The sequence below is a fragment of the Rhodotorula paludigena genome, assembly GCF_050403205.1.
Source record: "Rhodotorula paludigena JCM10292 DNA, Rt_paludigena_JCM10292v1_ctg23, whole genome shotgun sequence".
Classification (NCBI taxonomy): Eukaryota; Fungi; Basidiomycota; class Microbotryomycetes; order Sporidiobolales; family Sporidiobolaceae; genus Rhodotorula; species Rhodotorula paludigena.
In genome coordinates, this window is record NW_027481435.1 from 193,982 (window position 1) to 220,877 (window position 26,896).

General features: G+C 65.6%; 10 protein-coding genes across 10 annotated transcripts; 3 read left to right on the forward strand and 7 right to left on the reverse strand.

Annotated features, from left to right (window-relative positions):
* Positions 1 to 70: 70 nt before the first annotated feature.
* JCM10292_001526 (uncharacterized protein) lies at positions 71 to 5,296 on the reverse strand (the record flags this gene model as incomplete). Its single annotated transcript, XM_076649344.1, has 8 exons — positions 71 to 2,487; positions 2,543 to 2,867; positions 2,951 to 3,814; positions 3,876 to 4,163; positions 4,218 to 4,408; positions 4,468 to 4,711; positions 4,803 to 4,934; positions 5,126 to 5,296. The coding sequence occupies 8 exons, from the start codon at positions 5,294 to 5,296 to the stop codon at positions 71 to 73; spliced, it is 4,632 nt and encodes a 1,543-aa protein (XP_076505143.1).
* Positions 5,297 to 5,400: 104 nt separating this feature from the next.
* JCM10292_001527 (uncharacterized protein) lies at positions 5,401 to 6,202 on the forward strand (the record flags this gene model as incomplete). Its single annotated transcript, XM_076649345.1, has 3 exons — positions 5,401 to 5,794; positions 5,853 to 5,948; positions 6,021 to 6,202. 3 exons carry the CDS (start codon positions 5,401 to 5,403, stop codon positions 6,200 to 6,202), a joined length of 672 nt encoding a protein of 223 aa, XP_076505144.1.
* A 163-nt stretch (positions 6,203 to 6,365) lies between these two features.
* Positions 6,366 to 7,967, reverse strand: JCM10292_001528 (DUF6534 domain-containing protein; the record flags this gene model as incomplete). The annotated part of the gene is made up of 7 exons (XM_076649346.1): positions 6,366 to 6,813; positions 6,882 to 6,949; positions 7,008 to 7,107; positions 7,180 to 7,297; positions 7,361 to 7,457; positions 7,522 to 7,662; positions 7,719 to 7,967. 7 exons carry the CDS (start codon positions 7,965 to 7,967, stop codon positions 6,366 to 6,368), a joined length of 1,221 nt encoding a protein of 406 aa, XP_076505145.1.
* Positions 7,968 to 8,737: 770 nt separating this feature from the next.
* RIB3 (3,4-dihydroxy-2-butanone-4-phosphate synthase RIB3) lies at positions 8,738 to 9,717 on the forward strand (the record flags this gene model as incomplete). Its single annotated transcript, XM_076649347.1, has 4 exons — positions 8,738 to 9,048; positions 9,108 to 9,229; positions 9,293 to 9,457; positions 9,539 to 9,717. The coding sequence occupies 4 exons, from the start codon at positions 8,738 to 8,740 to the stop codon at positions 9,715 to 9,717; spliced, it is 777 nt and encodes a 258-aa protein (XP_076505146.1).
* A 318-nt stretch (positions 9,718 to 10,035) lies between these two features.
* JCM10292_001530 (uncharacterized protein) lies at positions 10,036 to 11,348 on the reverse strand (the record flags this gene model as incomplete). The annotated part of the gene is made up of 3 exons (XM_076649348.1): positions 10,036 to 10,703; positions 10,765 to 10,942; positions 11,013 to 11,348. 3 exons carry the CDS (start codon positions 11,346 to 11,348, stop codon positions 10,036 to 10,038), a joined length of 1,182 nt encoding a protein of 393 aa, XP_076505147.1.
* Positions 11,349 to 12,576: 1,228 nt separating this feature from the next.
* On the reverse strand, positions 12,577 to 16,667 carry JCM10292_001531 (uncharacterized protein; the record flags this gene model as incomplete). Its single annotated transcript, XM_076649349.1, has 15 exons — positions 12,577 to 13,040; positions 13,103 to 13,529; positions 13,591 to 13,728; positions 13,805 to 14,370; positions 14,423 to 14,517; positions 14,581 to 14,697; positions 14,759 to 14,932; positions 14,990 to 15,093; positions 15,149 to 15,251; positions 15,335 to 15,551; positions 15,611 to 15,693; positions 15,776 to 16,098; positions 16,175 to 16,354; positions 16,437 to 16,532; positions 16,614 to 16,667. The coding sequence occupies 15 exons, from the start codon at positions 16,665 to 16,667 to the stop codon at positions 12,577 to 12,579; spliced, it is 3,141 nt and encodes a 1,046-aa protein (XP_076505148.1).
* A 349-nt stretch (positions 16,668 to 17,016) lies between these two features.
* Positions 17,017 to 18,032, reverse strand: RSM10 (mitochondrial 37S ribosomal protein uS10m RSM10; the record flags this gene model as incomplete). Its single annotated transcript, XM_076649350.1, has 2 exons — positions 17,017 to 17,833; positions 17,896 to 18,032. The coding sequence occupies 2 exons, from the start codon at positions 18,030 to 18,032 to the stop codon at positions 17,017 to 17,019; spliced, it is 954 nt and encodes a 317-aa protein (XP_076505149.1).
* Positions 18,033 to 18,283: 251 nt separating this feature from the next.
* Positions 18,284 to 21,058, forward strand: JCM10292_001533 (uncharacterized protein; the record flags this gene model as incomplete). The annotated part of the gene is made up of 5 exons (XM_076649351.1): positions 18,284 to 19,563; positions 19,639 to 19,739; positions 19,801 to 19,958; positions 20,036 to 20,410; positions 20,495 to 21,058. 5 exons carry the CDS (start codon positions 18,284 to 18,286, stop codon positions 21,056 to 21,058), a joined length of 2,478 nt encoding a protein of 825 aa, XP_076505150.1.
* Positions 21,059 to 21,178: 120 nt separating this feature from the next.
* On the reverse strand, positions 21,179 to 22,287 carry JCM10292_001534 (METTL5 family protein; the record flags this gene model as incomplete). The annotated part of the gene is made up of 8 exons (XM_076649352.1): positions 21,179 to 21,218; positions 21,279 to 21,328; positions 21,386 to 21,493; positions 21,554 to 21,614; positions 21,673 to 21,867; positions 21,930 to 22,095; positions 22,178 to 22,201; positions 22,263 to 22,287. 8 exons carry the CDS (start codon positions 22,285 to 22,287, stop codon positions 21,179 to 21,181), a joined length of 669 nt encoding a protein of 222 aa, XP_076505151.1.
* Positions 22,288 to 22,630: 343 nt separating this feature from the next.
* Positions 22,631 to 26,513, reverse strand: JCM10292_001535 (serine/threonine-protein kinase; the record flags this gene model as incomplete). The annotated part of the gene is made up of 3 exons (XM_076649353.1): positions 22,631 to 25,081; positions 25,142 to 25,825; positions 25,884 to 26,513. 3 exons carry the CDS (start codon positions 26,511 to 26,513, stop codon positions 22,631 to 22,633), a joined length of 3,765 nt encoding a protein of 1,254 aa, XP_076505152.1.
* Between the last annotated feature and the right edge of the window lie 383 nt (positions 26,514 to 26,896).

Genomic DNA, 26,896 nt, shown 5'->3' on the forward strand with positions numbered 1-26,896 from the left:
AATCGAATCAGCAGTCCACTCTCTCTCCCGGAGAAAGCGAGTCTAGACAAGTTCCCGTTGCATCTTCCGCTCAGCCGAACAGCGACGAAACGTCCCTCGCTCCACCAAAGTTGTACACCGGCGCTGCCTCCTGCTTGGACTCCGCAGGCGGATCGAAGGGCGAGCGCGTGTCCTCCCGCGAGAGGCCGAACGGCGATGCAGCATCGTTCGCGCGCGCAGACGGCCCGCCGAAAAGCGATGCAGCCGAGTTTTGCTGCTGCTGGGGCGCGGCGAAGAACGACAGCGCGTCCTGCTTCGAGATGGGCGGCGCGCCGAACAGCGAAGCGTTCTCTTGCCGGGCGGGCGCCGCGAAGGGCGAAGCGCCATCCTGGCGAGCGGGAGGCGCGCCGAATGGCGACGATGCGTCCGGCTTCGGCTGCTCAAATGGCGACGATGCATCTTGCCGGGGCGCAGGTGCGCCGAAGAGGGAAGCGGCATCCTTCGTCGGTGCAGGCGCCGCAGACTGTGCCGATGCAGGCGGCGCAGATTGTTCTGGTGCAGAGGGAGCCGAAGGGGTCGTTGTCGCTTTAGGCGGTTCTGGCGCTGGCGCGAAGAGCGACGGAGTTGGTTGGGAAGACGCGAAGAGGGACGAGGCGTCCTGCTGCTTGGCCTTTGACGACATAGGCGGCGGCGGCGGCGGTGCCGGCGTCGGCGTGGATGGCTTCGAGTCGACGGGCTTGTCTGCGACACCAGCTGAAGGTGCGAAGAGCGACGCGGTCTCTTCTTGCGGCGCGAAGGGGGATGCTGATGAACGCGAAGCATCGAAGAGTGCGCCAGCATCGTCGGACTTGGGCTGCGCCCCGAACGGCGATGTAGCCTGCTCGCGGCCGAAGGGTGAGGACGAGAGCTGCGGAGGCTCGGGCTTCGACTTCGGCGGCTCTGCTCGGCCGAAGAAGGATGCGAGGGTGGAGGAAGTACTCGCGCCGCCGAAGAGTGACGCAACCGACGAAGCGGCACCGCTCAAGCCGTTGCTCGGGCCACCGCCGAAGATGGAGGCAACGTCGAGCTGTTCATCGGAAGACGCGCCGAACAGCGACGACGCATCCTGCGAGTTGGTTGATGCGCCAAAGGCGGAGGCTAGGCGATCATCGATCGACGTGCGAGGTGCAGGCTCGGCGGCGACCGGTGAGTCGTTACCATCGAGCACAGGAGGCGGAGCGGGGATGCCAAAGTCCTCCCGCCTTGATTCGGCAACAGACGAACCGTTACTCGCGACAGAGCCCGCCGCCTCGTGACGCGCCCTGGGCGTGCCCGGGCGTCGTGGCGAGCTCGGCGAAGGCCGCGCACCTTGGTGTCGGACGAAGCCGGCAGTCGCGCGCGGCGGCGGGAGCACGCCTGCGCGAGGAGCCGGATGCCGCTCGTCGACCTCGACGACGGGCTCGATAGCTTCGGCGGCGGGGAGGCCGGCAAGCTTCGTGCGAGTGGGGTGGCGGTGACCTGGGACGGAGGAAGCGGGAGGGGGCGGTGGCGGAGATGCGGGCGTGGCAGCTTCTTCGACAGGGGCTGCAGCGGGTGGAGGCGCAGGGGCTGGAACGGGCTCTGGCGTGGGCACGCGGACCGGTTCCGGCTCTGCAGCGGCGCTCGTTCCGGGCGGCTGCTCGACCTCAGCCTGATCCAAAGGCGCAACGGTCTGTTCCGCCGCGACTTCGCTTCGTGCGGGCGCCTCGACTGGAACGTCGGCTGCGATATTGGCCGTCGGTGCGGGCGCAGGCTGAGGAGGCGGCGGCGCAGGCGGCGAGTAAGAGAAGTGGGAAGGCTCCGCAACGGAAGGCGGCGCCGGCGCAGATTCGGGCTCCTGCGCAGGTGCGAGATCCACTGAGTGAGTCGCAGGTGCGGGGGCGTCGACTGCAGGTGCAGGCGCGGGTTCTGATGCAGGCGGTTCGAACTGCTTGACGTCGTTGACGGAAGCGGTGGGAGGGGGCGCCGCCAGTGCTTCGACGGGGAATTCAGGCGCCGCTTGCTCCACGATAGCAGCCGGCGCTGGGGCGGAGGAAGCCTCCACCGTCGACTTCACCGAAGCGTCGTCGTCGTCTTCAGCTTCGTCCGCGTCTTCCTCGCCACCATCCTCATCCTCCGAAACCTCGAGGCCAGCCTTGCGCAGCCGCCGCTTGTCGCGTCGGCGCTTCTCGCTCAGCTCCTCGAGCAAGACGAGGAGATCCTCCTGCTCGCGGTCGGCATCCTCCTTGGCCTGGAGCGCCTCGCCGAGCTGCTGCTTGAGCGACGCGATTGTGTCGCTCAGCGAGGCAAACTCGCCCGCGACGGCCGTGCGCTCCTCCTCGCGCTCGACCTCGTGCGCGCGCAGCATGTCGCGCAGCTCGTCGATCTCCTTGGTCTGCGCCGCGAGCGACGAGCGCAGAGCGGCGAGCACGTCCGGGTTGACGCCCTCGAGAGACCGCGTCATCTGCGAGCTAGCGTGCGGGTCGACGAGGATGGCGCGCTGGACCGAGACTGCGGGCGGAGAACCGTCAGCCGGGCAAAGCGGAGGCCGAGACAAGCTACACACCGTAGTTGGTCTTGAGGAACTCGACGAAGGTAAAGTCGAACCAGAGCCCGTCTTCTTCACCCAGGTCGTCGGCGATCGCGTCATCCTCGTCGATGAGCTCGAGGACGTTGGGCCCGACGTTGCGGAAGCGCGGGTCCTCGCGGAGGCGGAGGATGCGCGAGACGAACTGGTCTGGCCCGACGCGCGATTGCAGGATCGGGTGCAGCGTCTCGCGCGAGATGGGGCCCGGCTCGCGGTTGTACTCGTAGCAGATGCCAAGAAGGAAGGTGCATAGGCCCTGGATGAGTGAGTCGACGCCGGAGGACTGGGTAATCGGTTGTATGAGCTGTGAGCAGGGGGCAAGATGAGAGCATCAGCGCGACTATTTCTTGTACAGCGAGGCGAACACACCGCCTGCAGCCTACTCACCACCTGCAGATTCGAGCCCTCGCTCAAGAACTCCTTGACCGTGTGCGGGCTCTCCCACATCCACACGCTGAGCGCCGTCAGGTACGCAACCATGACCCTACTCCACTCGAGCGCGCGCTCGGGCCCAAGCCCGGCATTGGCGCTCTGCGCCTGCTCGCGCTGCGCCATCATCAAGTTGCCGACGAGGATGCCAACGAGCGACGCGCGGTCGTCGACATCGCCCTCGCCGCCGGGCTCGGTGTCGTCGCCCTGGAAGTAGATGCGCCGCGCGGCCTCTTTGCACACCTCCGAGTGGAGGACGAGGTGCGAGAAGAGGAGTGCGGCAAAGAAGGGCGCGTACGAGTCGAGCGCGTCGGTGCCCCGTGCGGGCTGCGGGAAGACGCGCAGCGCGTGCAGGATGATCGACCCAGACGATGCCGTGCTCTGCCCGTCCTCGTCGGGCGACGCGTCCGGCTGCGGCGCCGACATCGTCGACAAGATGCCGAGCTGCGTGTCGTTCGAGCCCGCGACGTAGCTCGTGAAGAGGTTGGCGGCAGCGGCGCGCACGCGCAGGCCTTCCCGCCCCGGCGTGCCATCGCCGTTGACCGACAGGCTCGTGACCGCAACAACGGCCGGTACGGGCGAGCCTCGCCGCCACTTGCTCGCGGCCGGTGCAGGCGCATCGAACTGGCGCTGGTGATGCGCGTCGTATTCGCCGTTTGACTGGTCGAAGGAAGGTCGAGAGGGGTCTGCGCCGTCTTCGCCCATGTATGTCTCGGGCGAAGAAGGCGTTTGCGGCGGGATGAGCGGGGTGACAATCAGGGACGTGAGAAGGGACTGGTTGTCGGGCGAGGACCGCATGATGTCGGCGAGCGCGTTGAGCGACTGCAGGACGCGAACGTCAGCACCGCGCTCGCAATGACAAAGTCACCTCGTAGAGACGAACCTGCGCCTTCAGAACCGCGGGAGCGTTGCTGGCGAGCGACAGCTCGATCAAGCAGCGCGTCAAGCCCGTCTTGAGCAGCGCATCTTGCGTCTGCCGCCGCCCGCTCCCGCCCGCGCCGCCAACGAGCATGCGCACGATCGAGATGACGAGGCCCGCATTGATGACCTTCTGTTCGGACCACGACTGGAAAGCGAAGGTGGCGAGGGATTGAGGCGTGAGAGCGTTGGGCCGAGGGAAGAGCAAGAGAGGCGCGAGGATGGGGATGCAGGACGTTTCGCGGAAGTAGTTCTGCACGCGCGAGGTTCAGTATGGCCGGTACGGCGCTTCCGTATGACGACGCACCTGGTTCGAGACGTTCCACCTCAGCAAGCCGCCGACGGCAGCGAGGCAGTCCTGCACGACGATGCCACCGCTGCCAATGCCTCCCTCTGAGCGGACGATGCCGAACAGCTTGTCGAACGCGCCTTCGAATGCAAGCAGCTTCTGAATGTCGGCATTTTGGGTCGTGAGAGCAATGAGGAGAAGGAGCGACTCTGCGGAAGGGCGATTCAGCGGGAGGAGGCTTAGGGGAGCGAGGAAGAAGAGCACGAACCGTTGCGGATGATCTCGCGCGCGTCGTCGAGCGTCTCGACGAGCCTACCGATGCCTCCTGGCGACGTCAGGACGTACTGCTGGACCTGCTGCGGGCGGTTGGCGAGGAGGATGCCGAGGAGCTGGAGGGAGAAGAAGCGGAGGTAGAAGTGCGATGGCGTGAGGAGGGTGAGGAGGGTGTGCAGGGGCGTCGGCGTAGCGAGGAAGACGTCGGAGTTGCGCAGGCCCGAGTCGTCTCGCACGGGCTGCAAGGGGCGGAAGATGCGGAGATATGCGAACGTGCGGAAGGTGAGCGGGTGCAGCGTGCGGGCAGCATTGGGGAGAGCGGGTACGCACGCGTCCGTCGACCTCTTCGACCTCGCAGAGGAGGCTGAGCGTCTCTACGACGGCCTTTGCCATCTCGGTGTCCTCTGCCGCATCCTCGTCGAGCACTCCGAGCAGGATCGGCAGCGCGCGTCCTCCGACCTCCTGCGAGACGAAGACCGCGTCAGTCGCCCCGTAGTCCGTCTAGCAACGAACTGCTGGCCTGTCAGAGCCCTCCAGAGAGCACAACGGCGCGGGAGACGGCGTCCGCGTGGATGCGAACCGCCCCACCTCGTCCCTGTACCTTCTGGCACGCGCTGGGCAGAGCAAGAGAGCGCGTAGGAGGCGTGACTAACCGACTTCCAGTCCCTGCTGAGCCCCTTGAGCCCGAGGAGCGCGGCCCTGCGGTCCTCGCGCTGCGTGCCGTTCAGGAGGCGCTCGCACAGCCGGTCAATCGTCCCTGCGGCCGACTGGGGCTGCGCGCTGTCCTTGAGCGAGTTGTAGCCCCGCGCGAGCGTCGAAAACATGGCCTCACGCGGCGACGCGGTGGGGACGCAAGCGAGAGAAGCGGCGGCGGAGTCCTCCTTAGACGGTGACAGTACTGGAGACACGCGGGAGAGGGCAGTCTGGGATGGCCAAGCAGAAGGGAAAGGCTCTGCAGAGCGGTGCAGACGCTGCGCTCAACTGGCCTGCGATCCCGCGTCCTCCTCGTCCTCTTCGTCTCGATTGTCCTTCCGAGGGCATCCTCCTCATCGACAACTTCTTCTCGGGCAAGACCCGCCAGGCCTTCCTGTCGCTCTTCCAGACGCTCTCGCTCAATCCGCCTGTCGCACCGAAGCGTGGCGAGGCCGCACGGACCAACGATCGCATCGGATTCCAGGATCCAACGTTCGCACAGCGGCTGTGGGACGACAGCGGCCTGCGAGAGGCATGCGCTGGGATCGAGGGGCGGGGCGGAAAGAAGGCACGCGGGTTGAACCCCAACATCCGCGTGTACCGCTACGTTGAAGGCGCGAGTTTCGCAGGTCCGTTTTCGTCCTCGCTCTGACTGTCTCCATTTCCTGACGCTGTGAGTTCCCACAGCGCACTACGACGACGACGTATACGACTCGGCGACCGGGTGGACGACAGAGTGGACTCTGCTCGTCTACATCACGGGCAAGGAGGACGGCGTAGTCGGTCCGTCGCCGCTTCTGGCCCTTCCTTCGCTTCCGCTCATGGGTCAATTGCCTGACACTCTGCCCGATACAGGCGGCGAGACGGCCTTTTACCCGAACCCGAGCAAGCGCTCCAACGGGCCCGCCATCGTCCCCGAACTCAAGGCTGGACGCGCGCTGCTGCACCGACACGGCCAGCACTGCGCGCTGCACGAAGGCCGGATGGTCGAGAAGGGCACCAAGTGGGTGCTCAGAAGCGACGTCTTCTTCGGCTAGGTGCCCGTCGCGGTGGTGCAGCTCTTCCCCTATTCTCTCCCTCGAGCGTACTTCTGTGTCCAGTCTTTGTTGTGTCAGCCCAGCAATGTTGCCATTTACGACACGAAGTGTTCCCAAGCCGAGATTTTACAAACTGTGCAAAACGCATGCCCAGCGCCGAATTCTAGACAACCTCGTCCTCGCCCTTGCCATCGGTCCACAAGCTCGCGTCGCTCCCCCTCCCAGCCCTCCTCGGCGGCATCTCGCTCACCTCCCCTTCCCCCTCCTCTGCGGTCTTCGACCGGATGCTGAGCATCTGCACCTCCTCTCCGAGGCGCCTGCGCGCCTTCTCGCTCGCCAACCCGCGCTTGAGCTCCCACTCGCCCTCTCCCCCCCTCGCGATCCGCGCCAAGCTCGCGTCGCGCTCCCGCGCCGCCGCGTGCGAGTGCGAGGGAGAGGGCGAGGACGGGCCGAGGTTCCACACGAGCTGGATCGTGTTGAGCTGGTTGGCGTGGATCTCGGCTTCGAGGCGGTGCGCCGAGTTGAGCACCCACAGGAGCGAGCACGCGTACAGCCCCGGGAGGAGGTTCGAGAGCGCGTACGACGTGTTGGTCGTCTCTGTCAGGGTGACACTGCGAGGAAAGAGTCGGCAGTGAGTAACGAGCGGAGTTGCGAATATGAGAGGGAGGGTGCAGCGTACTAGGTGACGCCGGCGATCAGCGAGGTAACGCTCGTGCAGACTGCCGCTTCAAACGTGACGCGCATGAACTGGTAGAGCAAGCTGGATCAGTATTGCTTCCGATTCGGCGAGAAGAAGGAGACGTACCCCGGTCAGGCTACTCTGAGGAGGCAGGAATGTATCCTTTGCCTCTCCTTCGCGCTCCGCTGAGCGCTTCTTAAACCACAGCCTTCCGATGAGTACCGTTCTGCGAGGACGAGCGCGAAGCAGTGAGCGAAGCGGCAAGGGAAGGTCGAGGCGGCGCGATGAAGGAACGCACGAGATGGAAATGTCGGCTGCCGCGCCGCAGAAAAGCCAAACGAGCGCAAGACGGTACAGATTGTCGTACGCGTCTGGCGAAGCGCCGCGCGTGGCATCGGTGCGGCCGTGGTTGATGACTGTGGACACGAATGGAGGTCAGCGCGATCACCCCGTGCCGAGAGCAGAGAGGCTCAGCGTACACTCGACGATGGTGATGCCGAGCGCGGTGCCGAAGCTGGCAAGGATGAGCGCCCAGGTCCAGATAGCGAACGGGATGCGCCAGGGTTTGGGCAGTACCTGCGGGACGGCCGTTAGTCAGACTGGTCATCTGTGTCGTTTCAAAGTGCAGAGGGGAGCGCACCCGCAAGCATCGCAACGCGAAGAAAGTTTGCACAGCGACGGCCGTAACGGTGCCGAATGTCACGGAAAGAGCATCAGGGCCTTTCAGGAGCGATATTGCGTAGTTGCTGCGGTTCTGCTCCTTCCCATGGTCGATGATGCTCTGCACGACTGAAGTCAGCCCAACTGAGACTTGGCAATGAACGGAAGTCTACGCACGACAAAGTTGGCGACGGCAGTCGCCACCTCTGACAGGACCGCCACCATGACTGCAGTCTTGACCGGCAGCCGGTCGCCCTTGGCTCTCCGCCAGTAGCCTGCCGCCCAGCTCAACACAATGCCACACAGGAAGAGATTGAGGCCCCAGCCAAAGAAGAGTGGGCCGAGGGTCCAGTTGGCATTCTCCTGCAGCGCGACGCCTTCGCTCGCGGGATAGTCGCTTTGGTCGATGGAAGAGACGTTGCCCATAGCTTGTAAGACCTCACGACACAATACGCGGGCGCTCGGGTTGTCGCTCAAGCAGCAGGTGGCGAGGAAGCAGGAGGAGGAGGCGCACAGCCGCCCGCCTGTCCATCGGCAAAAGCAAATTCGGCGTGCGCGTGCCATTGTCCCGCAAGCTCGCGATCGCAGATCACCGGGCTGACGCTGCAGGTCCTTCTGGGCCTGCTTCCGCGCAGAGTTGGAGCTGCCGTTCGCTGCCCGTTTCGGGAAGGAGGCTCGCTCTGGTGCGAGGCGGCGGCACTGCAGGTCTCGCCCGCGCGAGCAGCAGTGCAGCGCGATTGGCAGCAGAGGGCAGAAGTCGCCCGAGAACAAGTCGGCCGGGGGCGAAACAGCAGGCAAGCGCGGAAAGGGAGAGAGGTACCGTTCAGGGCCACGGACGGCCGGCTCGAGGCGAGACCGCAAACACCGGGTGCCCGGCGTTCCTCGCCTCCTGCATCCCGTGCAGCTGATGCCTGCTGGCCAGGCTGGAGCAAGCCGGTCCCGAACTGCGGTCCCGATGAGGAAGCGAGGCGATGAGGGACATGCAGAAGCGCGGTCGGAAGCTGACACGATCCGTCCCGCTGATGGATGTGCTAGCATTGCCTGCTAAGTAGGCCAGACTCCTCTGCTGATGTGAGGTGGACGAAGCGATGGAAAAGGCAAGCGGGCCAACTTGTCAGCAGAGAGCCGGGGACGCCCAAAGTCCGGCTATCGTCGCTCTCGACGCCCACCGCAGCGTGCGCACGAACCGAGCAGAGATGGCCTCGGCAGCTTCAGGTGCAGCAGTCGCAGCCGCGTCCGGCGCAGCTTTCGCCGCCGCTCCCGCTGCCTCGTCGTCCTCCGCCGCGGCATCCTCATCAACGCGGGGCGTGCCCGTCCAGACGCGCGCAACGACGGCGCAGGGCGAGCGCGTCGAGCTCGACTCGGTCGAGGACGCGATCGAGAGCATCCGCAGGGGCGAGTTTGTCGTCGTCGTCGACGACATGGACCGCGAGAACGAGGGCGACCTCATCATTGCCGCCGACCAGATCTCGCAGCAGCAGATGGCCTGGCTCATCCGCCACTCGTCGTGCGTCCCGTCCACGTCGCGCGAACGGGCTGGGGCTGACTCGCTGAGCGCCGACACAGCGGCTACATCTGCATCTGCCTCCCGGCACAACGACTCGCCGACCTCGACATCAAGATGATGGTCGACGACAACAAGGAGAAGCACCGCACAGCCTACACCGTCACCTGCGACTACAAGCACGGTGCGCCCCGCCCTTCCCCTCCATCGCTCACTCTTCCAGACTGACCCGCTCCGTACGGAACAGGGACCACGACGGGCATCTCGGCGCACGATCGCGCATTGACAGCACGCAAGCTCGCAGACCAGGCGACAAAGGCGGAGGACTTTACGCGCCCGGGACACCTCGTCCCGCTGCGAGCGGTCGACGGCGGCGTGCTTGTGCGGCGAGGGCACACGGAGGCTTCAGTCGGTGCGTCCACGTTCTCTCGCGCCTTCCGGTGGCCGGCACTCCGAGCGGACTAGTGCTGACTAGCAAGGCGGACTCACACAGACCTGTGCCGCCTCGCCGGCCTCCCCGAAGCCGGCGTCATCTGCGAGCTCGTCAAGCCCGACGACCCCAACGGCGACATGGCGCGGCGGGACGACTGCTTTGCGTTTGCGCGCGAGTGGGGACTCAAAATGATCAGCATCGAGCAGCTCGAGCAGTACCGTCGGGAGAAGGGCGTCTAGGCTGGGGTGGGACTAGGGCACGCAGGAAATCATTCGCAACTCGCATATTCACGCATCGAAGGGCTCGCCTCATGCACGTCCAGATAAAGAGAGGGTACTGTCGTGAGTGCATGTGCATGTCGTTCGTCAGCAGTTCTATGTTCGCGGTCGTCAAGGTGCGGAACGGGAGAGGGTATCTACGGGTGAGAGCGGTGCCGAGATGGCGGTATCTATATGCGAAGGAGATTGCTACAGGATGGACATCGACTCGTAGGGGTACAGGCTGTGCGAGGTCGTGCAGAATCGAAGAGGCAGACGAGGGTTCGGAGAGAAAAGGGATCACGCGGTCGTGCGTTCGACCATCGGCGGCTTGTCTTGCGCCGTCGCCATCACCGTAGCGGTAGGAGGCCTCGGGCACGGCACTCCCGCAATGCTCGAGCTGCGGCGCCTAAGCGCGCTCGTCGGCGTCGCGAGGCTCACCGCGGGCGCCTCGCGCTGCACCTCGAAGCGCGGCGGCGTCGGCGCGCGCTGCGTCGGCGACGTCAGGTGCGCGATGCTCATCCGGTTCGTCGACGCCGTGAGCGCCGACATTGGGCGCGTGCTTGGCGAGGGCGAGGGGGCGCGCGGCGCGCCGAAGGTGCGGATGGTCGAGGACGAGAGAGGCGTCGCGGGGCGCGCGGACGTGAGCGGCGAGATGCGGATTGGCGAAGGCATTGCCAGCACGGGAGAAGCAGCGCGGAGAGGCGACGGCGGGCGTGCCGACAGTCCAGACGTCGACGAGGACGGAGTCGGCAGATGTCCATGCGAGAAAGGCGACGACGATCCGAGACCGCCGGGCGGACTCATGTATGCCGAGCTGGGCGGGAGCGCCGGCAGCTTGTAATGAGGACGGCTTGAACCTGCTTCGCCGACAAGCGAGCCAGAGCGACGACCACGAGTCGAGGACGGCGGAGAGCGTGGCGCCATGGCGGAAGCGTACTGCGATGCGGTGCCCGCACTGACGGATGCTGCGGGCCATTCTTGTTCTGTCAGAGAGCGGCTCGATGGAAAGCAGAAGCTGCGACGCACCACGGCGCAGACCGACGAGTGCGCCTGCTGCGTCCTTCTCGCCTTTGGTCGACCGCGAGGGCGGCCTGCCCGTCTTTTGCGTCGACGACGTGGAACTGCCGGGAGCCCTCGTGCGCGCCTGAGTGTCGCGGATCCGCTGCTGCGTCCCGCGCGGCAGGTTGTAGTGGCCCGACGGCGGCTGCGAGGCAAAGTCGTCTCGAGAGGTCACCTTCTTCTCACTGCCCCGACTCCCGCACTCGAAAGCTCACCTTGAAGCGCTCGATCCCGATGCCCTCGAGCTCGCGCTCAATCTCCTCGAAGCCAGTCGGCGGCGGCACGCCGACATGCTCCCTCTCCTTGGCGCGCTTCGCGCCGACGAGCCCGCAGCCGTTACACAGTGAGCGATTACCGGCGGGACCTTTGCGCCACTCGGGCGTCTCGGTCACGCCGCAGACGGCGCAGCAGTCGGGCGGCGTCTTGGGGCGTCGGCCGCCATCGACCGTGACGGTGGGAAGGCCGCTGAGCGCGGGAGGCGAGTGATGCTGCTGCGGTGGCTGATGGTGGTGAACGCCGTGATCCTGTTTGATGCGGCGAAGACGACGCATGGCGGGTAGGCAAGAGGAAGAGACGCGTTCAGTCATCGATGTCAGCGAATGTCAACCTGAGGGTCGAGAAGGGTGGCGAACGTACGGTCGAGCGACGCCGGCCCGGTGCCGGCGAGTGCTGCATCGTCGTGCCACTGCTGTACCTGCGCGGCAGTGGCGGTGGCTGCAGACTCGAGCGACTCGGGTGCGGATAGCTGGACGGAGGCAGACCCGGCGCGGAAGAGTGGAAGAGGGACGGAAGGCGCGCATGGACCCCTTGCGGGCGTTCGAGCGATGTCGTCTGGATCGGCGGGAGCACCGGGCGATGGTGGCGCTCGTGGGATTGCTGTTGATAGAGCTCGAATTGCTGGTCGTGCAAGACGGGTTGGGAATACCAGCTGAGGCGGCGCCCGAACTCGTCGACAGCGACGCCCCGAGTCACAGGGGTTCCACTCGACCCTCCCAGATGGGAGTAGACGGTTCGTGGCGCCGTCCAGGCCGTCTGGGCAGGCGACGCGTACCCAAAGGATCGCGCCAGCGGACCAGGCGAAGGCGGGCGGCCCACCACAGAGGGCGGACGCTGCCGTGACGGCTGCGAATGGCCCGACATGGCGCTCCTCGACGGTTAGAGCCTCGCGCACAGCGAAGGGAAGCTGCAGCACGGCATGCGAGGGTATCAGCCGACGGAGACAGCGACCGAGATGAGGAGGACAAGGGCGGTCCTCTGTAGACGCCACGGGGGACCACTGCGGGGACGACAGGAGCTCACAGCCAGATAACAAGAGCCCTCGCAAGATCGACAGCGAGCACTCGTAGCGGGCCAGCTGGCTCAGTGTCGACGACAGCAAAAGAGACAAAGCAAGCGGGAGACCGTCGTGATGCGTGGGAGGACCAAGGCTTGCGGAGTCCGCACAGCAAGGTACGAGTGCAAGCGAGGGCCAGACCGAAACACACGATCGAGCGATGGGAACGTGGGAAGAAGCGGAAGGCGGCCGCTCCTCTCCGGGTCGCCATCTCTGCTGCTGCTCGCATGCGTTCAAGTCCCGCCAGCAGCATCTCGCTCTAGCCTTTGAGCACCACTCTAGAAGCAGGCAGAGCAGCAGGCGAAAGCTTAATCGCCGGAAGGTCCGAAAAGTGTCCGTCTTCTCCTCTCGCCTCCCTCGGTCTACAGATCTGCAGGCACACGAGCAACGTCAGCGATCCCTGCGCACGGCGGTCCAAGCGAGTGCGAGAACGCACCCCATCGCCGCTACTGCGGTTGCGGCTGTCCCGCTGCCTCGTCCGCCTGCAGCATCGCGTCGACCTGTCCAAGCAGGCCATCGTCCGCCTCACCGCCATACGGCTCGTCCCCCTCGCCCTCGCCCTCGGGCGCAGCGACGTCGACTGCGAACTGCGGTCGCTGCATCGCCTGCTGCGCAAGCGCCTGCACATCAATGTCGTGCACCCCTCCTGCTGCCCCGTCTCCTGCCGCGCCAGCGTGCGGCGACTGCGCATCTGCCCACGGGTTGTCGCCCATGTCTGCTGGTGGCGGCGCAGACGGGTATGCGGGCATGCGCATCGCGGCGGCCGACAGCGGGTTCGACGGCGTCTCGCTCGCGCGCCGGGCGGCCGCGCTGGTCGGCTTGTTCCGGTTTGTCGACGTCGAGAAGAGCGAGTCGCGCGCGGTGGGCTCGATGGCGGCGGCTGCAGCGTCGAGCTTGCCGATGCTCGGACCTGAGATTCGAGTAAACGGTCAGATCCGAATGCCGAACGTGCGAGGAAGTAATGAGACTCACGCTGCTCGACGGTCTGAATGTCGAGGCGCTTGCCAACCTCGTCCGCGAGGCGGTTGAAGCGCTCCTTGTTCTCGTCCGTGACGACGGCGTTGACGATTCCGCTCCACCACCCGCCGGCAATGGTCTGCGGTTTCGGCTTTTCTTCGGGCACGAGCACCTCGAGGCGCCAGCTCGCCGTCAGGTCCGAGTCGAAAAAGTCTTCGAGGAGGGCGTCGGCGAGAATGCACATGCGGAAAGTGGCGAGGGAGAGGAAGGGGCGGTCTTGGTCGTCAAGTTCGGCCGAAGCGGCGGGAGGAGGGGCTGCATTGGCGGAGGGGGGGACGGTGTTCGGGTCCGGCTTGGTGCTCTCGGCAAATTCGAAGAGGTTCTGGATGAGGTTGGAGACACTGCCGAGGTAGCGATCACCCGGCTCGTTGCGGAAGATGTACTGCGCGAAGGCCTCGCGAGTCAGCGCAGAGCAAGAAGCACAGGCGACGAGATTAACGCACGAGGAGCGCCTCCGAGACCTGCAGAATCTCGTCCTTACTCAAGTAGCCGTCGCCGTCCGAGTCGTAGATGCTGAACAGCCAGGCGACGTTCTGCATGAGATCGTTGAAGAGCACGCCGTCGAGACCGTACACGATGTCCTGCGCCGCAATCACACGTAAGCTCAAGCTGCAGAACATAGCAGACACAGAGAGCAGCAAGGGAGTCTGCACGCACCTGGAACGACACCGACCCCTTGCCCTCTCGGTCCCACTTTGCAAACACCTTGTCGACAAGCTTGTGGTCGACCGCCTTGCGCTCGACGTGCTCGAGCAGGCCGTTGCGCACAATCTTCTCGTCGCGCGCCCACGTCGCCACATCGGCGAGGAACCCGCCAAACGCGTTCCGGTCGATCCGGTCCTCGGGCCGCGTCTCCTCCTTGGGCGGCCGAGCGTGATCATCGCCGAGGAGCGACGGCGAGACGGGCGTCTGCGAGTTGGGCGACGCGCGCGGCGAGGCGGTCGACCCGGCGCGGCTGCGCGACCCGCCGCCGTTGGCGCTCGCGCCGGTCTTGAGCGCTTGCTCCCGCTCGAGGTCGCGCATGCGCAGGACCGCGAGCTGGAAGTGGTCGTACGCGAGGCCGAGTTGCGTCTTGTCGAGTCGCCCCGTCGAGGCGAGGTTGCGGATTGCGGTGCGCTTGGCAAACGTCTCGATCGAGACGAGAACCTCGGCGCGGAACCGCTTGCGCTCCGACGCGATCGTGTCGTCGGTGATGATGGAAAACTCGCGGAAGGCGACCACAACTGCACGCGCGCCATCAGCTCAGCGTCGGGCAAGGCAGACGGACAGACGCACAGAGCTCCTGGAACTTGGTGATCTGGCGCTGCTTCGGGTCGTGCGAGCTCGGGTAGGCCGAGTCGCCGAGCGTGGCAAAGTAGGCCTTCAGGACGCTGTTATGGCGCAACGAGTCAGCATCGCATGCGTGAAGTAGAAAGTGCCCCAACCCGACGCACTTGATGAACGCGCCGTCATCGGTCGTTTCCAGCAGCTCAGGCCCGTTGAGCTTTAGAATGGCCAGGCCGACCTGGAAGAGGACCTTCGGGCCCATGAGGAAGAAGCAATCGATGATCCTGCGCTCGCACTGCGTCAGATCGGGACCCTCATGCAAGGGAGGTCGGCGAGCGGACGGACCGGAAGGCAAAGACCATGGGCATGCTCGAGATGTAGAGCGAGAGGAACCACGGCAGACTGGCGACCGAGAGCTGGATGTCGGCGCGCACAAAGTGCTCGTGCAGGAACGGGAGGCAACGCTGCACAAGGTGCTCAAAGACGCGCTGGTCGAGCACGGTGCCGTACATGGACGGGCTGCGAGCACGCAGGCGGGTCAGGGAGAGTTCGGTTGTGAGTGATGGACGAGCGGACCTGTAGTAACCGGGGAGCAGACGGTCGCACAGCACCGTCAGGCACCAGAAGCACTGCTCTTCCGACATGTAGATGAGGAACGACGCTGCGACCAGGTTCATGGCCTGTGGACAGTCCACAGTGAATCGACAGCATTGTGCGAAATCAGATGGGACTCACCTGGCAGTAGCCGAGCGCCGGGTTGCTCCATGCGTAAGCCGTCAAGACTCGTCGCATCGTGTCGATCCCCTTCGTGTCCTGGTACGCCGGGTACTCCGGTAGTCTGTCGCGAGGCACGTCGTATACATCAATATCTCTAGTCCGCAGAGCAGACTCGAAGCAGGTGAGAGCGGCGCGGCGACTCACGACCGGTGCAAGTCCTTCTCGATGTCGTCCGTACTCGCGCTCCTCCTCCCCTCGTGGTCCCTCAGGATCTGCGCATACACGCCCGGGTTGTGCAGCCGGAGGAACATGCTCCCGCACGTGAGCTCCCAGATCTCGCCGCGGAGGCGGTTCGGGAGGCCGACGAGGACGAGGCGCGTGAACGAGGGGTACCGGATCAGGGTGAGGTTGCGGCCGTATTCTGTGCAAGCAAGATGCGGTCAGCTGAGGGGAGGACTGAGAGGACGAGATGCAGCGCACGCATGAGGAACGATTTCCACAGCTTCATCTTACTGCGCTCGCGGAGCTTGCGCGGGTCGCCCGGGAATTTGAAAGTCATGCCACTGTGCAAGGCATACGGCAGGACGATCGTCAGTACGAGTGCAGAGCTCGGGACAGGCGAAGCATCTCGGCATGCAGACGCACAGGCCGATGTGGAACCCGCTCTCGGTGCCCCACTCGGTCGTCCACGGCTCTTCGGCGTCGACCTCCCTCCCCTTGCCCTTGTCCTTCTCGTCGCCAAACGAGATGAGCTCGCCGACGGCCTCGTCGTCCTTCTTCTTCTTCGTCCTGCCCTCGTCGTCGCCCGCTGCTGCGCCGTCGCGCTCGGGTGCGAGAAAGTGCTCGGAGAAGAACGTGTTGGCAAAGGGCTTGAGCGCCTTCATGAGCGGCAGAGAAGCCTTGAGGCGGATGCGCAGGTTGGCGCAGAAGGCGTCGTTCGTCGGGCGGAGAGAGTTGAGTTGGAGGATCTGCGTGCATGTGCGAGAGTATTTCGTTCTCGTCAGGCCTGCCCGTGCTTCACGGTGTCGCAAGGAAAGAGCGCACAATGCGCAGGCCATGGAAGAGCGTGAGGGCGAGGGCGAAAGCGCCGACGGCGGTGCCGTCTTGTCCCGGTGCGAGCTTCTCTACGCGGCGGATGGTCGCGAGCGGGAGGGTGAGGCGGCAGGAGCGGCGGTCGAGCGAGGTGAAGGTGAGGAAGGACGTCGAGAGGTAGAGCTTGCCGGACTGTGCGCACGAGCAGAGGGAATGCGAGGGTCAGGTCTGGGTGCCGAGGTGTTCGCTGAGGAGGAGAGAGAGCGGGACGGACGTAGGCCTCGTCCTCGCCCGACATGGCGAGCATGGCGTGGACCTCGCCCAGCGGCTGCTCGTCATCGGGGAGGCCGAACGCTTCACGAAAGAGGTCCTGCTCGCGCGAGAGCGGGCCCCGAGGGTCCGTCATCAGCCCGACTCGACGGGGAGAAGGACAGCGAGAGAGAGGGCGCACCTCCTTGGTGGGATCTCGCCAGTATGCGCGGGTCTGGTGCTTGCGGAGGCTCATCGTGGGCTCAGAGCGCGAGGAGCACGCGCGAGGGCAAAGTGCCGCCAAGTGGGGAGAGGAGGCTGATCGAGCGCAGCACGGCGGGCACGGCGAGGCAGCGACAATGTGGCCCGGGAGGAGTTTCTGAGCTGTCTGCTACTTTCTGCACAGCCTGACAGCGCGAGCGGCTGGAGAGATCAAAGCGAGCAGAAGCCTTGTCCGAACGAGCGCACCTCGAGGCGATGAACGGTACGGCGACTCCTCTTTTCCCGAGAACGAACACTCTGCCAACGCTGCAGGCCCCTAACAAGAACTCAAAAGTCTCGACCCTGTCCTGCGGAATGCGACGAGGTTGCGGAACGACATCTGGCTACTGCTTCTGCTCGCCCTTGACCGGCACCTCCTGCGGCTGTGCCGTCCCCTCGCTCGCCTCGACCTCCTTCAGCTCCTTCGCCGCCTCGACAACAGGGCCCTCGCCGCCCTGCCCCGCCTGTCCTGCCGCCGCCTCGAGCGCCGCGCTCGACTCTGCCCGCTCGGCGTCCTCGATGCCGGCCTTGAGCTCCTCCTCGAGCTCGCGCGCGAGGCGCTCGACCTCTGCCGCGCCCGGCTCGGCGCCGTCGGCGTCGCTGCCCGCGCCCCCCGCAACCGCACCCGCGGCGGCGAGCTGCTGCTCCTCTGCCTCGCGCGCCGAGACGAGGTCCTTGCCCCACCCGACCTCGCGGTAGGTAAACACCTGGGCCTTCATGCCGACGCCGCCGAGGGCCTCCTTGCGGAGGTAGGCGAGCCACGCCTGGACGACGTGCTCGGTGCCGTCAAACACCTTGATGGCGCGCTTGTGCTCCTTGCGCCAAAAGTTCTGCTGGCTCTTCTTGTGCGCGAACGGGCTCCGCGGGACCGTGTACAGGCTCGTGCGCGTCGGGAGCGCGACGGCGCCGCTCGTCGGGAGGCCGAGCGCGCGGGCGGCGCGCAGCGCAAACGACGTGAAGAACTGGAGGTCCGGCACCGAGTCGGTGTACGAGCGCAGGTGCAGCGTCGCGACGTGCACACCGTGGGTCGGCGGGAGCGGGACGTGGCGCCCAAAGACGGGCGAAGGGTCGGAGGCGGCGGGCGTAGAGAGCGGAGAGGAGGAGGAGGACGGGGCGGGAGTGGGTGCGCTCGAGGTCGAGGCGGGGGCGGACGAGGTAGACCTGGCAGCGAGCGTGTCAGTGTGACTTTTCCCGCAGCTCTCGACGGGGTTGCGCGGGCTCACGGAGAGGGAGCGGGTTGTTGCGGTCGAGGCGGAGGAGGGGGAGCTGCGGCGGCGGGAGAGGGCTGTGCGGCGGTCGAGGCGGCACGGACTGCGCGTGCCGGTGCGTGTAGCCGTGCCAGTGTCCGCGGGAAGCTCATCGTGGCGTGTGCGAGAGAGAGGCGAGCACCGACGAGGCAGATGAGAAGCAAATGGGGGGCAAATGTATCCGACTGAAACCGGAATACAACTGCTCGCGGTTACTCTCCGCTGACAGTCCGCGACCCGCTCTCTCGCACTCGCCTGGAGTTGTGCGGTTGCTTGTACCACTGCTACAAGACTCTGTGCCTCCCACTGCTATCCGCCTGTCCTCCAGGCAGCACCCTCGCCAACTTCGCCTCGTTCGATCAACATGGCGCTCGGCGGGCACACGCAGGCGTTCCGCTCGTACGGCAAGCGCAAGACCAACGTCATCAACCGCAGGACAGACCTAGGGCACTGGGACTCGCCGCCCTCGGCTGCCCCCGCCCGCAACGTCGCCTCCTCGTCTTCGTCGTCCTCGTCCGACAGCGACTCGGACGCAGCAGCACCCGCTTCCGCCCGTCCGAACCCGCCCAAACCACGAGCACGACCTAGTCGACCGTCCTTCGAGATCGTCCTCGACAAGACCGCACAACCTCGCCCGTCACTCACCGCTCGCCGGCCTTCTCAACCCGTTCGCGCGCGCACAGCAGCGCAGAAGGAGAACACGGCTCCTCCTGCGCGGACAAGCAAGAGCGCTGTCAAGGGCAGCGCGGCGCGCAAGGTCGCAGGGAAGGGCAAAGCCGTCGAGCTGAGCGAGTCGGACGACGACGACGACGACCACGAGGTCGACCGCAGCCCGCTCAAGCCCAAGCCGCGGCCGCGCACATGTGCGCCCGCTCGCACGTATGGCTCGCGCAAGAGCGTCGCGCGACCGCCCATCGTCGTCGACTCGTCCTCGTCCTCGGCAGAATCGAGCGAGTCGGACGAGGCCGTCGTTGCGAAGCCCGTCTGGCGGGCGAGAGCGGTGGCGCGGGGCAGTGGTACGTCGCCTGCGTCTCGCCAACGGCGCGTCAAGGCGCCGATAATCGTCTCGGACGACGATGACGACGCGCAGGACTCGTCGCTTCTCGTCGAGGACCGCCCGACCCCTTCTTTCGCCGACGAGCTCGCTTCTTCCGCCTCCGACACAGACGAAGTCGAGGTCGTCAAGGCACCTCCTCGTGCACCTGTACCCTCGACGGCGGACCCGCTCGTCTCCCGCCATAGCCGCGGCTGTCCCCACGCTCTCCCGCCCTCGTTCGCCCCTCTTCTGCCGCACCTCCTCCGCCCCGCCGCCCTCCCCTTCGCCTCGCTCTTCTCCGCCCCTCCCCTCCCTTTCGCCCAGCCCTGCGCGTTCCCCCACGCTTCGGCGACCGGTGCCGCGTGGCGAAAGATTGGCGAAGCATCCTACTCCGAGGTGTTTGCCACGACCGACGCAGAAGGCGACGAGCTCGTCGTCAAGGTCATCCCGATCGCAGACCCTCTCAGTGATGATGCGGGAGCACGGGCGCAAGAGACGGAGGCGATGCCGTTCATGAGCGAGTGCGAGGCAGTGAGGCGGGAGATTGAGGTTAGTCGGGCGATGGGGGGCGATGAAGGAGGCGTCGAAGGCTTTGTTCGGTTCAAGGGGTGCGCGCAATCGTCCGATATCCGCCACCACGCTAATGAAGCGGGCAGCTGATGTGGTGTAGAGAACGCGCGCAGTGCTTTCATCGTGCAGGGCTCGTACCCGGCTGAGCTCCTTGAGGCGTGGGACGACTTCAAGCACGCACAATACCCGCCGAGCGATGAGCAAATCCGACCACGCACGTTGCCGACCCTCACTCGTGCGAGTTCTTACGCCGACGCTGACCTCCCTACGAGCAGACGTTCTCCCCTCGACGCAGCACTACGCGCTCCTGCTGCTCGAGAACGCCGGGTCTGAGCTCGAGACATACAAGCTGCGCACGTGGGTCGAAGCGGCGAGCGTCTTGGCCCAGGTTGTGGACGCGATTGCGCGGGCCGAGGAGCACTGCGGGTTCGAGGTGAGCGGCCCGATCCTTCGCGTCTGATTCAGCTCGACGGCCGTAATCTGACGCTGTGTGCTATTGGCGCCGCGCAGCACCGCGACTTGCACTGGGGCAACATCCTCCTCGCTCCCACTGCCGCCTCGACCTCGCCCCTTGAAGCGCGCCTCTCAACCCTTTCGCTCACCGGCTCGCCCTCCTCAGCAATGTCGCTCGACTCGCTCTCCGACCCAGCCGCTTCAGGCATCCGCGCGACCCTGATTGACTTCACCCTTTCGCGCTGCACCGTCGCTGCCACCGCGACTGGCTCGTCCCGCGCGCAGAAGCGAGTTCTCTTCGACCCGTTCGAGGCCGAAGAGCTGTTCGAGGGCGAGGGCGACTATCAGTTCGACGTGTACCGCCTCATGCGTGCGCTCGTCCAGCGCGAGGGGGGCGAGTGGGAGGGCGAGCACCGCAGGACGAATGTGCTGGTGCGTTTTGCCCACTCGCGGAGTGACCGTGTCGCTCGACCTGGTTATACGGGACTGACTCTGCGACTGAAATTGGCGCTGCAGTGGCTGCACTATCTCGTCCTCAAGCTCCTCCACTCGAAGCACCTTCGCCCACCCTCATCTTCCCGCCCTTCTGCCCTCGACCCGTCGTCCCCTCTGCGCCGCTCCTCCCTCACCTCCACCATGCATCCCTCTTCCCCAACCCCGCGCGCAGTCTCCTCGCCCGTCCGCCCGCGCGCCCCGCTCAACCGGCGCTACTCCTCCCTCGCGCCTGCGTCTACTTCCTCCGCCCTTTCGCCCCTCCCCGCCGCCGCGCGCAAAGCCCGCACACTCCCCGCTTCGCTCCTCCCCGGCGGGCGGAAGCACGCGCTCCTCGTTGCGCGCGAACGGGGCGCGTACGACGCGCTTGTCCGCGCGGAGGGTGTGCTCGAACGCGCGGTGGAAAGTTGGGGGCTGAACAACGCTCGGACACGCAAAGGCGCTGTGGCGAGGCGGAAGGCGGGCGTCAAAGGGCAGAGGCGGATGACAAGGGGGACGAAGGAGGAGGAGAACGAGGAGAACGAGGAGAACGAGAGCGAGGTGAGCAGCGCGGCGGACTTTGCGCGGCGATGGCTTGCGAAGGAGTAGACCTCGAAGGGTCTCAAATTCAATCGAGACAAGTGCAGCCGAAACCAGTGGAGAACGGGAAAAAGCATTGCGTAAGAATGACAACAGGGACAGAGAGCCTGTACGGAGCACGAGCAATGTCTACTTGGCAACCTTCTCGAACCGCCACATATCAACCTCGCTGCAGAGGCAAATTGCATGAGCGATAGGCCGAGCCTGGGGCAGGTAGAGCGAAACGCACATGTCCACGCTCTTCTGCTTGTGGAACGCCATCGTCTTGGGCAGGTCATACTGGGGTTGAACAATCAAATCAAATCGCTGTAGAAATTAGGCGACGACGCCACGTACCCTCATTTGAGCGATGACCGTCCCCTGGAAGCCGAACGACTTGGCTTTGCGCTCGATAAAGTCGCGCGTGCTCGTCTTGTTGAGCGAATAGACGGCCGTGTCGGCGAGCTGAAAGCACAAGGGGGTGAGCACGAAGGTCTCAAGACGGACGTCACGGTGGGGCCACACCTGGCACGCCACCTCAAGAAAGACCATGTCGATGCCTTTCCTCCATGACCCGAATGGTGGGCTGCGTGCACAAATCAGGTCAGGTTCGTCCAGATACCTCGACCATGCACGAGACGCACTTCATGACAACTGTGTCAAACGTCCGGCCCAATGCCTTCGGATCCAGCACAGGGATGCCCTCGTTCGACGGTGCTGAGCCAACCGGAGCGATCTCAGCGTGCAAGAAGTCGATATGCTCTTCCATCTCGACGCTCGCAACGTTCTCGCGTGCAATCTCGAGTGCTTCAGGGTCCACATCCACGCTCTGAACGGAACTGCGTGAGCAAAGCGAGGTTAGCCCAGGGGAGCGGGAGTTCCTCGAGGGAAAAGGACACACTCTGCGCCCATCATGACGCTCGCAATGCTCAGGATAGCGCAGCCGCAACCGAGGTCGAGCACGCTCTTCTCGTCAATGTCGTCGAACTGGGTCGCGGCGGTGAAGATCATGCGCGAGGCGAGGTGTGCAGAAGTCACGTATTGCTCGAGCTCGCGCTTGGGTTCGGCTGTGCACAGAACGAGCCGTCAGCATGGCATCCGGCCGATCTGCGCCGCTTCACACGCCGCCGTTGAGCGAGGATCACGCACCAAAGCCTTTGAGCAGTTGCAGCTCTGCAAAACGACACAGCGAGTTAGCGGACTCAGAGACGGGCACAGAATGCAGAATACACACCTGCCTCGAGCTCCTTGAGCTTCATCGTACGGCGAGTTGATTGCAGAGCGAGGAGGGCTTGCGGGAGAGGTCAACCTTCGAGGAGGCGGTGCTCGCGGAGTCTGGCCCACAGGATTTGCCACGGCCAGTCTCGCGTGTGTAAAGGGAATAGATTAACGAAGCGGCGGAACGAGTACGAGGATGCAGCGGGGGAGAAACGAGCGGTATGAAGGGAATGCAACAAAGGACACGGAAGCGAGATAGGGAAGAGCGAGAACTACGGGCAAAATAGAAACGACCGTGCAGCCAGTAGGCGCATAGATGCATGAAGGGCGAAATTGTAGGAAAAAGAGTGGAAGGAGAGGAAAGCCGGAAGGCCCGGCGAGGGACTACCCGGGCGTGTACTGATGTGGCGTATGTTCTGCCGCACCGGTTGCGCTCAGAGATGGGCTAGGGTAGGGAAATGTCGCCGACACAGGGCTCATCCCCGATTCGGGCGGGTCGGCGTCCATCGCGGGCAGGTACGGCAGGAGGTAGGTCGTCCCGCTCACGGCCTCCCCGCCCTTGCCTGCGTCGACGCCGCTCGGCTGCTGCACAAAGTACGAAGGCATCGTCGCGGGCGTCGAGCGGAAGCTGGCGATGCTCGCGCCGCCTGCCGTGTGCTGCCGCAGGAGCGGGTTCGTCGATTGCGGCGGGACGTCGAACGACTGGATGGGCGGCAGCGTCGGGCCGGGCGAGCGCAAGGGCGGGACGACGTAGGGACTGTACCGCTCGGCGCCATGCGGCGACGTAAGTCGTTGTCGCGAGTCGGAACGGAATTCGGCGCCTTGTCGCCCGTGCGGCCAGTGCAGCTCTGTTGTCGAGGTCGTAGCGAGGCCCTGCATGTTGCTGATGAGGTTGGTGTCGAGCGACGAGTGGCCAGTCGATGGTGCCGTGTAGTGCCCATACGACGGAAAGCGGTGCATCGAGCCGCTGGCGAGCCCCGCCGACGCGATGCCGCCGCGCGGATTCGGCAAAGACGAGATGCTCGACACGCGAGCAAGGGGATCCATCTCCGGTGCCTCGCTGCGCACTCTTCGCTCCGGGTCGGACGCCGATGTCGCCTTGGAAGAGATGGAGAAAGGCCGCCCTCGACCCGGCTGGATCGGGAAAGGCCAGTGCTGCTGTGACTGGCCTGTCTCGTTGCTCGACACCGAATGCACGTCGTCGTCCTCGTCGCGTCGGCGGGCCTTGTAACGCATCCCGGCGAGCGATGGCGCCGAGGCGGACGGACCTGCGCCGCTCGCACCGTACGGATCGTAGCCAGGCGTCGAGACATGCAGTCGACTCGTGTCCTCGATGATCTGCGGCATGCGATTCTGCACCATGCGGTCGTTTGGCAGCGCACGTCCCTTGCCCTTGTCGACGAACGACGCGCCAGACGACAGGACCTGCGTGCCGAGCGCCTCCGCCCCCTCACCGCCCTTGCCCTGTTGCGCAAAGGTGTGCAGCGGGTCGGCCGCCTCCTTGAGCTGCGTCTTCTTCTTGACGACGGCGCGTGCGCGCTCGCGCGCTGCTTGCTCTTTGGCCACGCGCGCCGACTTCTCCTGCTCGCGCGCAAGCCGCTCGGCCTCCTTCTTGGCCTTCTTCGGGTCGAGGCTCGAGAGCGAGGCCGCGCCCGCGTGCGAAGACCCGCTGACAAAGCTCGACATGCTCGCGTTCGACGGCGAGCGCTTGAGCGGATTGGCGCCCGTCGTCGCAAACGCGAGCGGCGCACTGCCTGCGGCTCCCGCGCCTGCGCGGGCCGGATCGCCCGACGAGAAGAGGCTCCACCGTGAGCGCGCCGAGAGCGCCGGGCTCGCTGCGGCGGGGTACTGCCCCTGCGAGTACACCGAGCTCGTCGGCGAAGCGGGGCGGTTGCCCGCCATCGCCGCGTCTTCGGCTGCGCCGCTGCTCGACGGACCAGCAACAGGTACGCCGCCAGCGAGGCTGTCGACACGGCTCTGCTGCGGCGAGAGCGACGGGAATTGCGGTGTCGAGCTCGCGCCCGTCGGGAACGACATGATGCTCGACGCGCGACTTGGGGCGACGCCCTCGAAGACGGACCCGTCGTAGTACGTCGACGCGGCGACGGACGGCGCGAAAGAACCGCGGCGCCCCAGACCGCCCATCGCGGCGGCAGGGTGCAGCCCGCTTCCGCCTGCACCGTTCGCCCAGCTCGCGTCGTGCCCGTTCCACTGCCCCGTGCCTGGCGCAGGCGATGGGAGCGACATGATGGAAGCGCGGTCGGACGGGCCTGCCGCCGCGCCGTTCGACGCATGCGGCTGCGGACTCGCCGCGGCGGGCTGGACGTGGATCTGGTAGCCGGACAGGCCAGACGTGCCCGACACGCCCGACGAGACGGAAAAGTTGCGATGCGATCGGTGCTGCGCAAAGTGGTCGGGAGAAGGGAGGGCGACAGCGTTCGGATCGGAGGGATAGGGGAGCTTGAAAGACGGGGCGGCGCTGGGCGCGTGGGAATGTGAAGGCGGGATGCTGCGGGGCGAAGCGAGAGAGGCCGGCTTGCTGCTGGAGGACAGGGCGCTGGCGGCGAGGGAAAGGGAGGATGGGCCGTGTGTCGAAGAGTAAGACGTCGTAGAGGTGAGGGAGGTAGCGGGGGTCGGGAGCTGCTGGACATGGGTTTGTGCCGGTGCGCGAGGGGTGAAGCGGAACGCGACATCGCGGAAGTAGGCGTGATCAAGGCACTGCTGCGTCGTCAACCGGGCCCGCGGCTCGTACCGCAGCAAGTCAGCAATGCAGTCGATGAGCTGAATGGGTACGACGTTCTGGTCGAACAGCGACGCAAAGTTTCGTGGCGGAACCTGCGAGCGAAGGAACGTCAACACGCAAGACAAAACGCCTGTGTGAGCACTGCTACGCACCTTGGGAAACGCGAACCCGACATCCTTCGCCATCTTGACACCTCGCGCCCACACGCCTCCGCCACGTTGTCGCCCATGCTCGTCCGTCCCATAGTCGGTGCCCGGGTCGCCGAGAACCTCGCAAATCTTGTACACCTGGTCGACCTCGCTATCGCCGGGGAAGAGCGGCTTGAGCGTCACGATCTCGACGAGGATGGTCCCGAGCGCCCACATGTCGACGGGGACCGAGTAGTCGCGCGAGCGGAGGAGGACCTCGGGCGCGCGGTACCACCGCGTCGAGACGTATTCGGTGTACGGCGGGCGCGACGCTGTCTCGCGCGCGAGGCCAAAGTCGGCGAGTTTGACGACGACGATGACGTCCTTCTCGGGTGGGCTGCCGGGAAGGGCGAAGAGAGAGGAGCAGGGGTAGTCGGCGAGGCCGGTGGTCGTGATGAGAAGGTTCTCGGGCTTCATATCTCGGTGGAAGTAGCCGTGCAAGTGAATGTGGTGCAGGCCGGCGGTGATTTGGTAGAAGATCGAGGCGGTGAGGCCGGAGGCGAGTGGTCGGCCCTTGCGCGACTTCGTGAGCTGGTAGAGGTTGCCCTCCATGCACTCGAAGACGAAATACAGCTCGCGCGTTGTGGGCAGGAGAAAGGCGTCGTAAAGCGGGATTATGTTGGGATGCATGGGTATTTGTCGCAGGGACTGCGAGGAAAGAGCACTGTGAGATTGCCTGGACCTGTGAAGCGCAGAGCGGACGCACCTTGAGCTCCTTGAGCTTCAGACACTCGTCCCAGCCTCCTTCGAACGCCTTCTTCATCCGCTTGATCGCCACGAGCTGCTTCCCCTTGTACTCGGGCCGGCTCGACGGGCCCGGCAGCTGCGTGCCAGAGGGCAGGTTGAGGGGCGAGTGCCAGTCGGCGAGCCATACCGTGCCGAACGAGCCGTCGCCGACCTCTTTGAGCACAGTCCAATGTCGAGGTGCTAGCGGAGGTGGGAACTCGCGCGTGTACGGCGCAGCGGGCGGGTGCTGCGACACGGGCGGGGAGGCGGAATGAGGAAAGTGCGCAGACGACGTCGACGCGACGGGCGAAGCGGCGCTCGCCATGCCGTACTCGGGGAGCGGCGTGGTCAAGCCCGAAGGACTGACGAGGGCCTCGCTGCCGACCCTTGCGCCGCGTCCTTCTGCTCCTCCTGCGGCGGCTGCCTCTGCTCCGCGGATTCCAAGCCCTGCGACCTCCGCTGGCGGCTGACGCAGAGCTGGGTGTGCGCTCGCGCGAACGTGGAGAGGTGCGGGAGACGGCGACTTTGCGCCTGCGAGTGCGCCAGCTGGGAAGGCGGGCGCGGCGGCGGTCAAGATGGGAGGGAGACGAGAGGTCAAGGCCGGTGACATGCGCGGACTCGCCGCAGCGAGCTAGCTGGTAGCCTGTTTGTGTAGCTGTGTCAGTTTGCGTGGTGTTCCCGCCTCGTCGGATGCGCTCTTGGCTGTGTAGCCGCGGGACAGCGGGCTAGGCGGGGAGGCTGCGAGTCGAAGGGTTGGCCGGGAGAACGCACCTGCTGGGCTGGCTGATCTCGGCTGAGCGTGTCTCGGGCACTGCAGTCTCCGCCTGCACCCGCTCTGGCTCGATCTGAGGCAGCGAGCGCGTAGCGCACTTTGTCAAATGCGGAGGCGGCGACACGGAGGGGAGTCGCGTCGGCCGATTCCTCCTGAGCGACAGGGCCCGGTCGAGAGGTGTGCAGGCAGGCAGACAGGCAGCAGCTGCAGCCCAGCTCGCG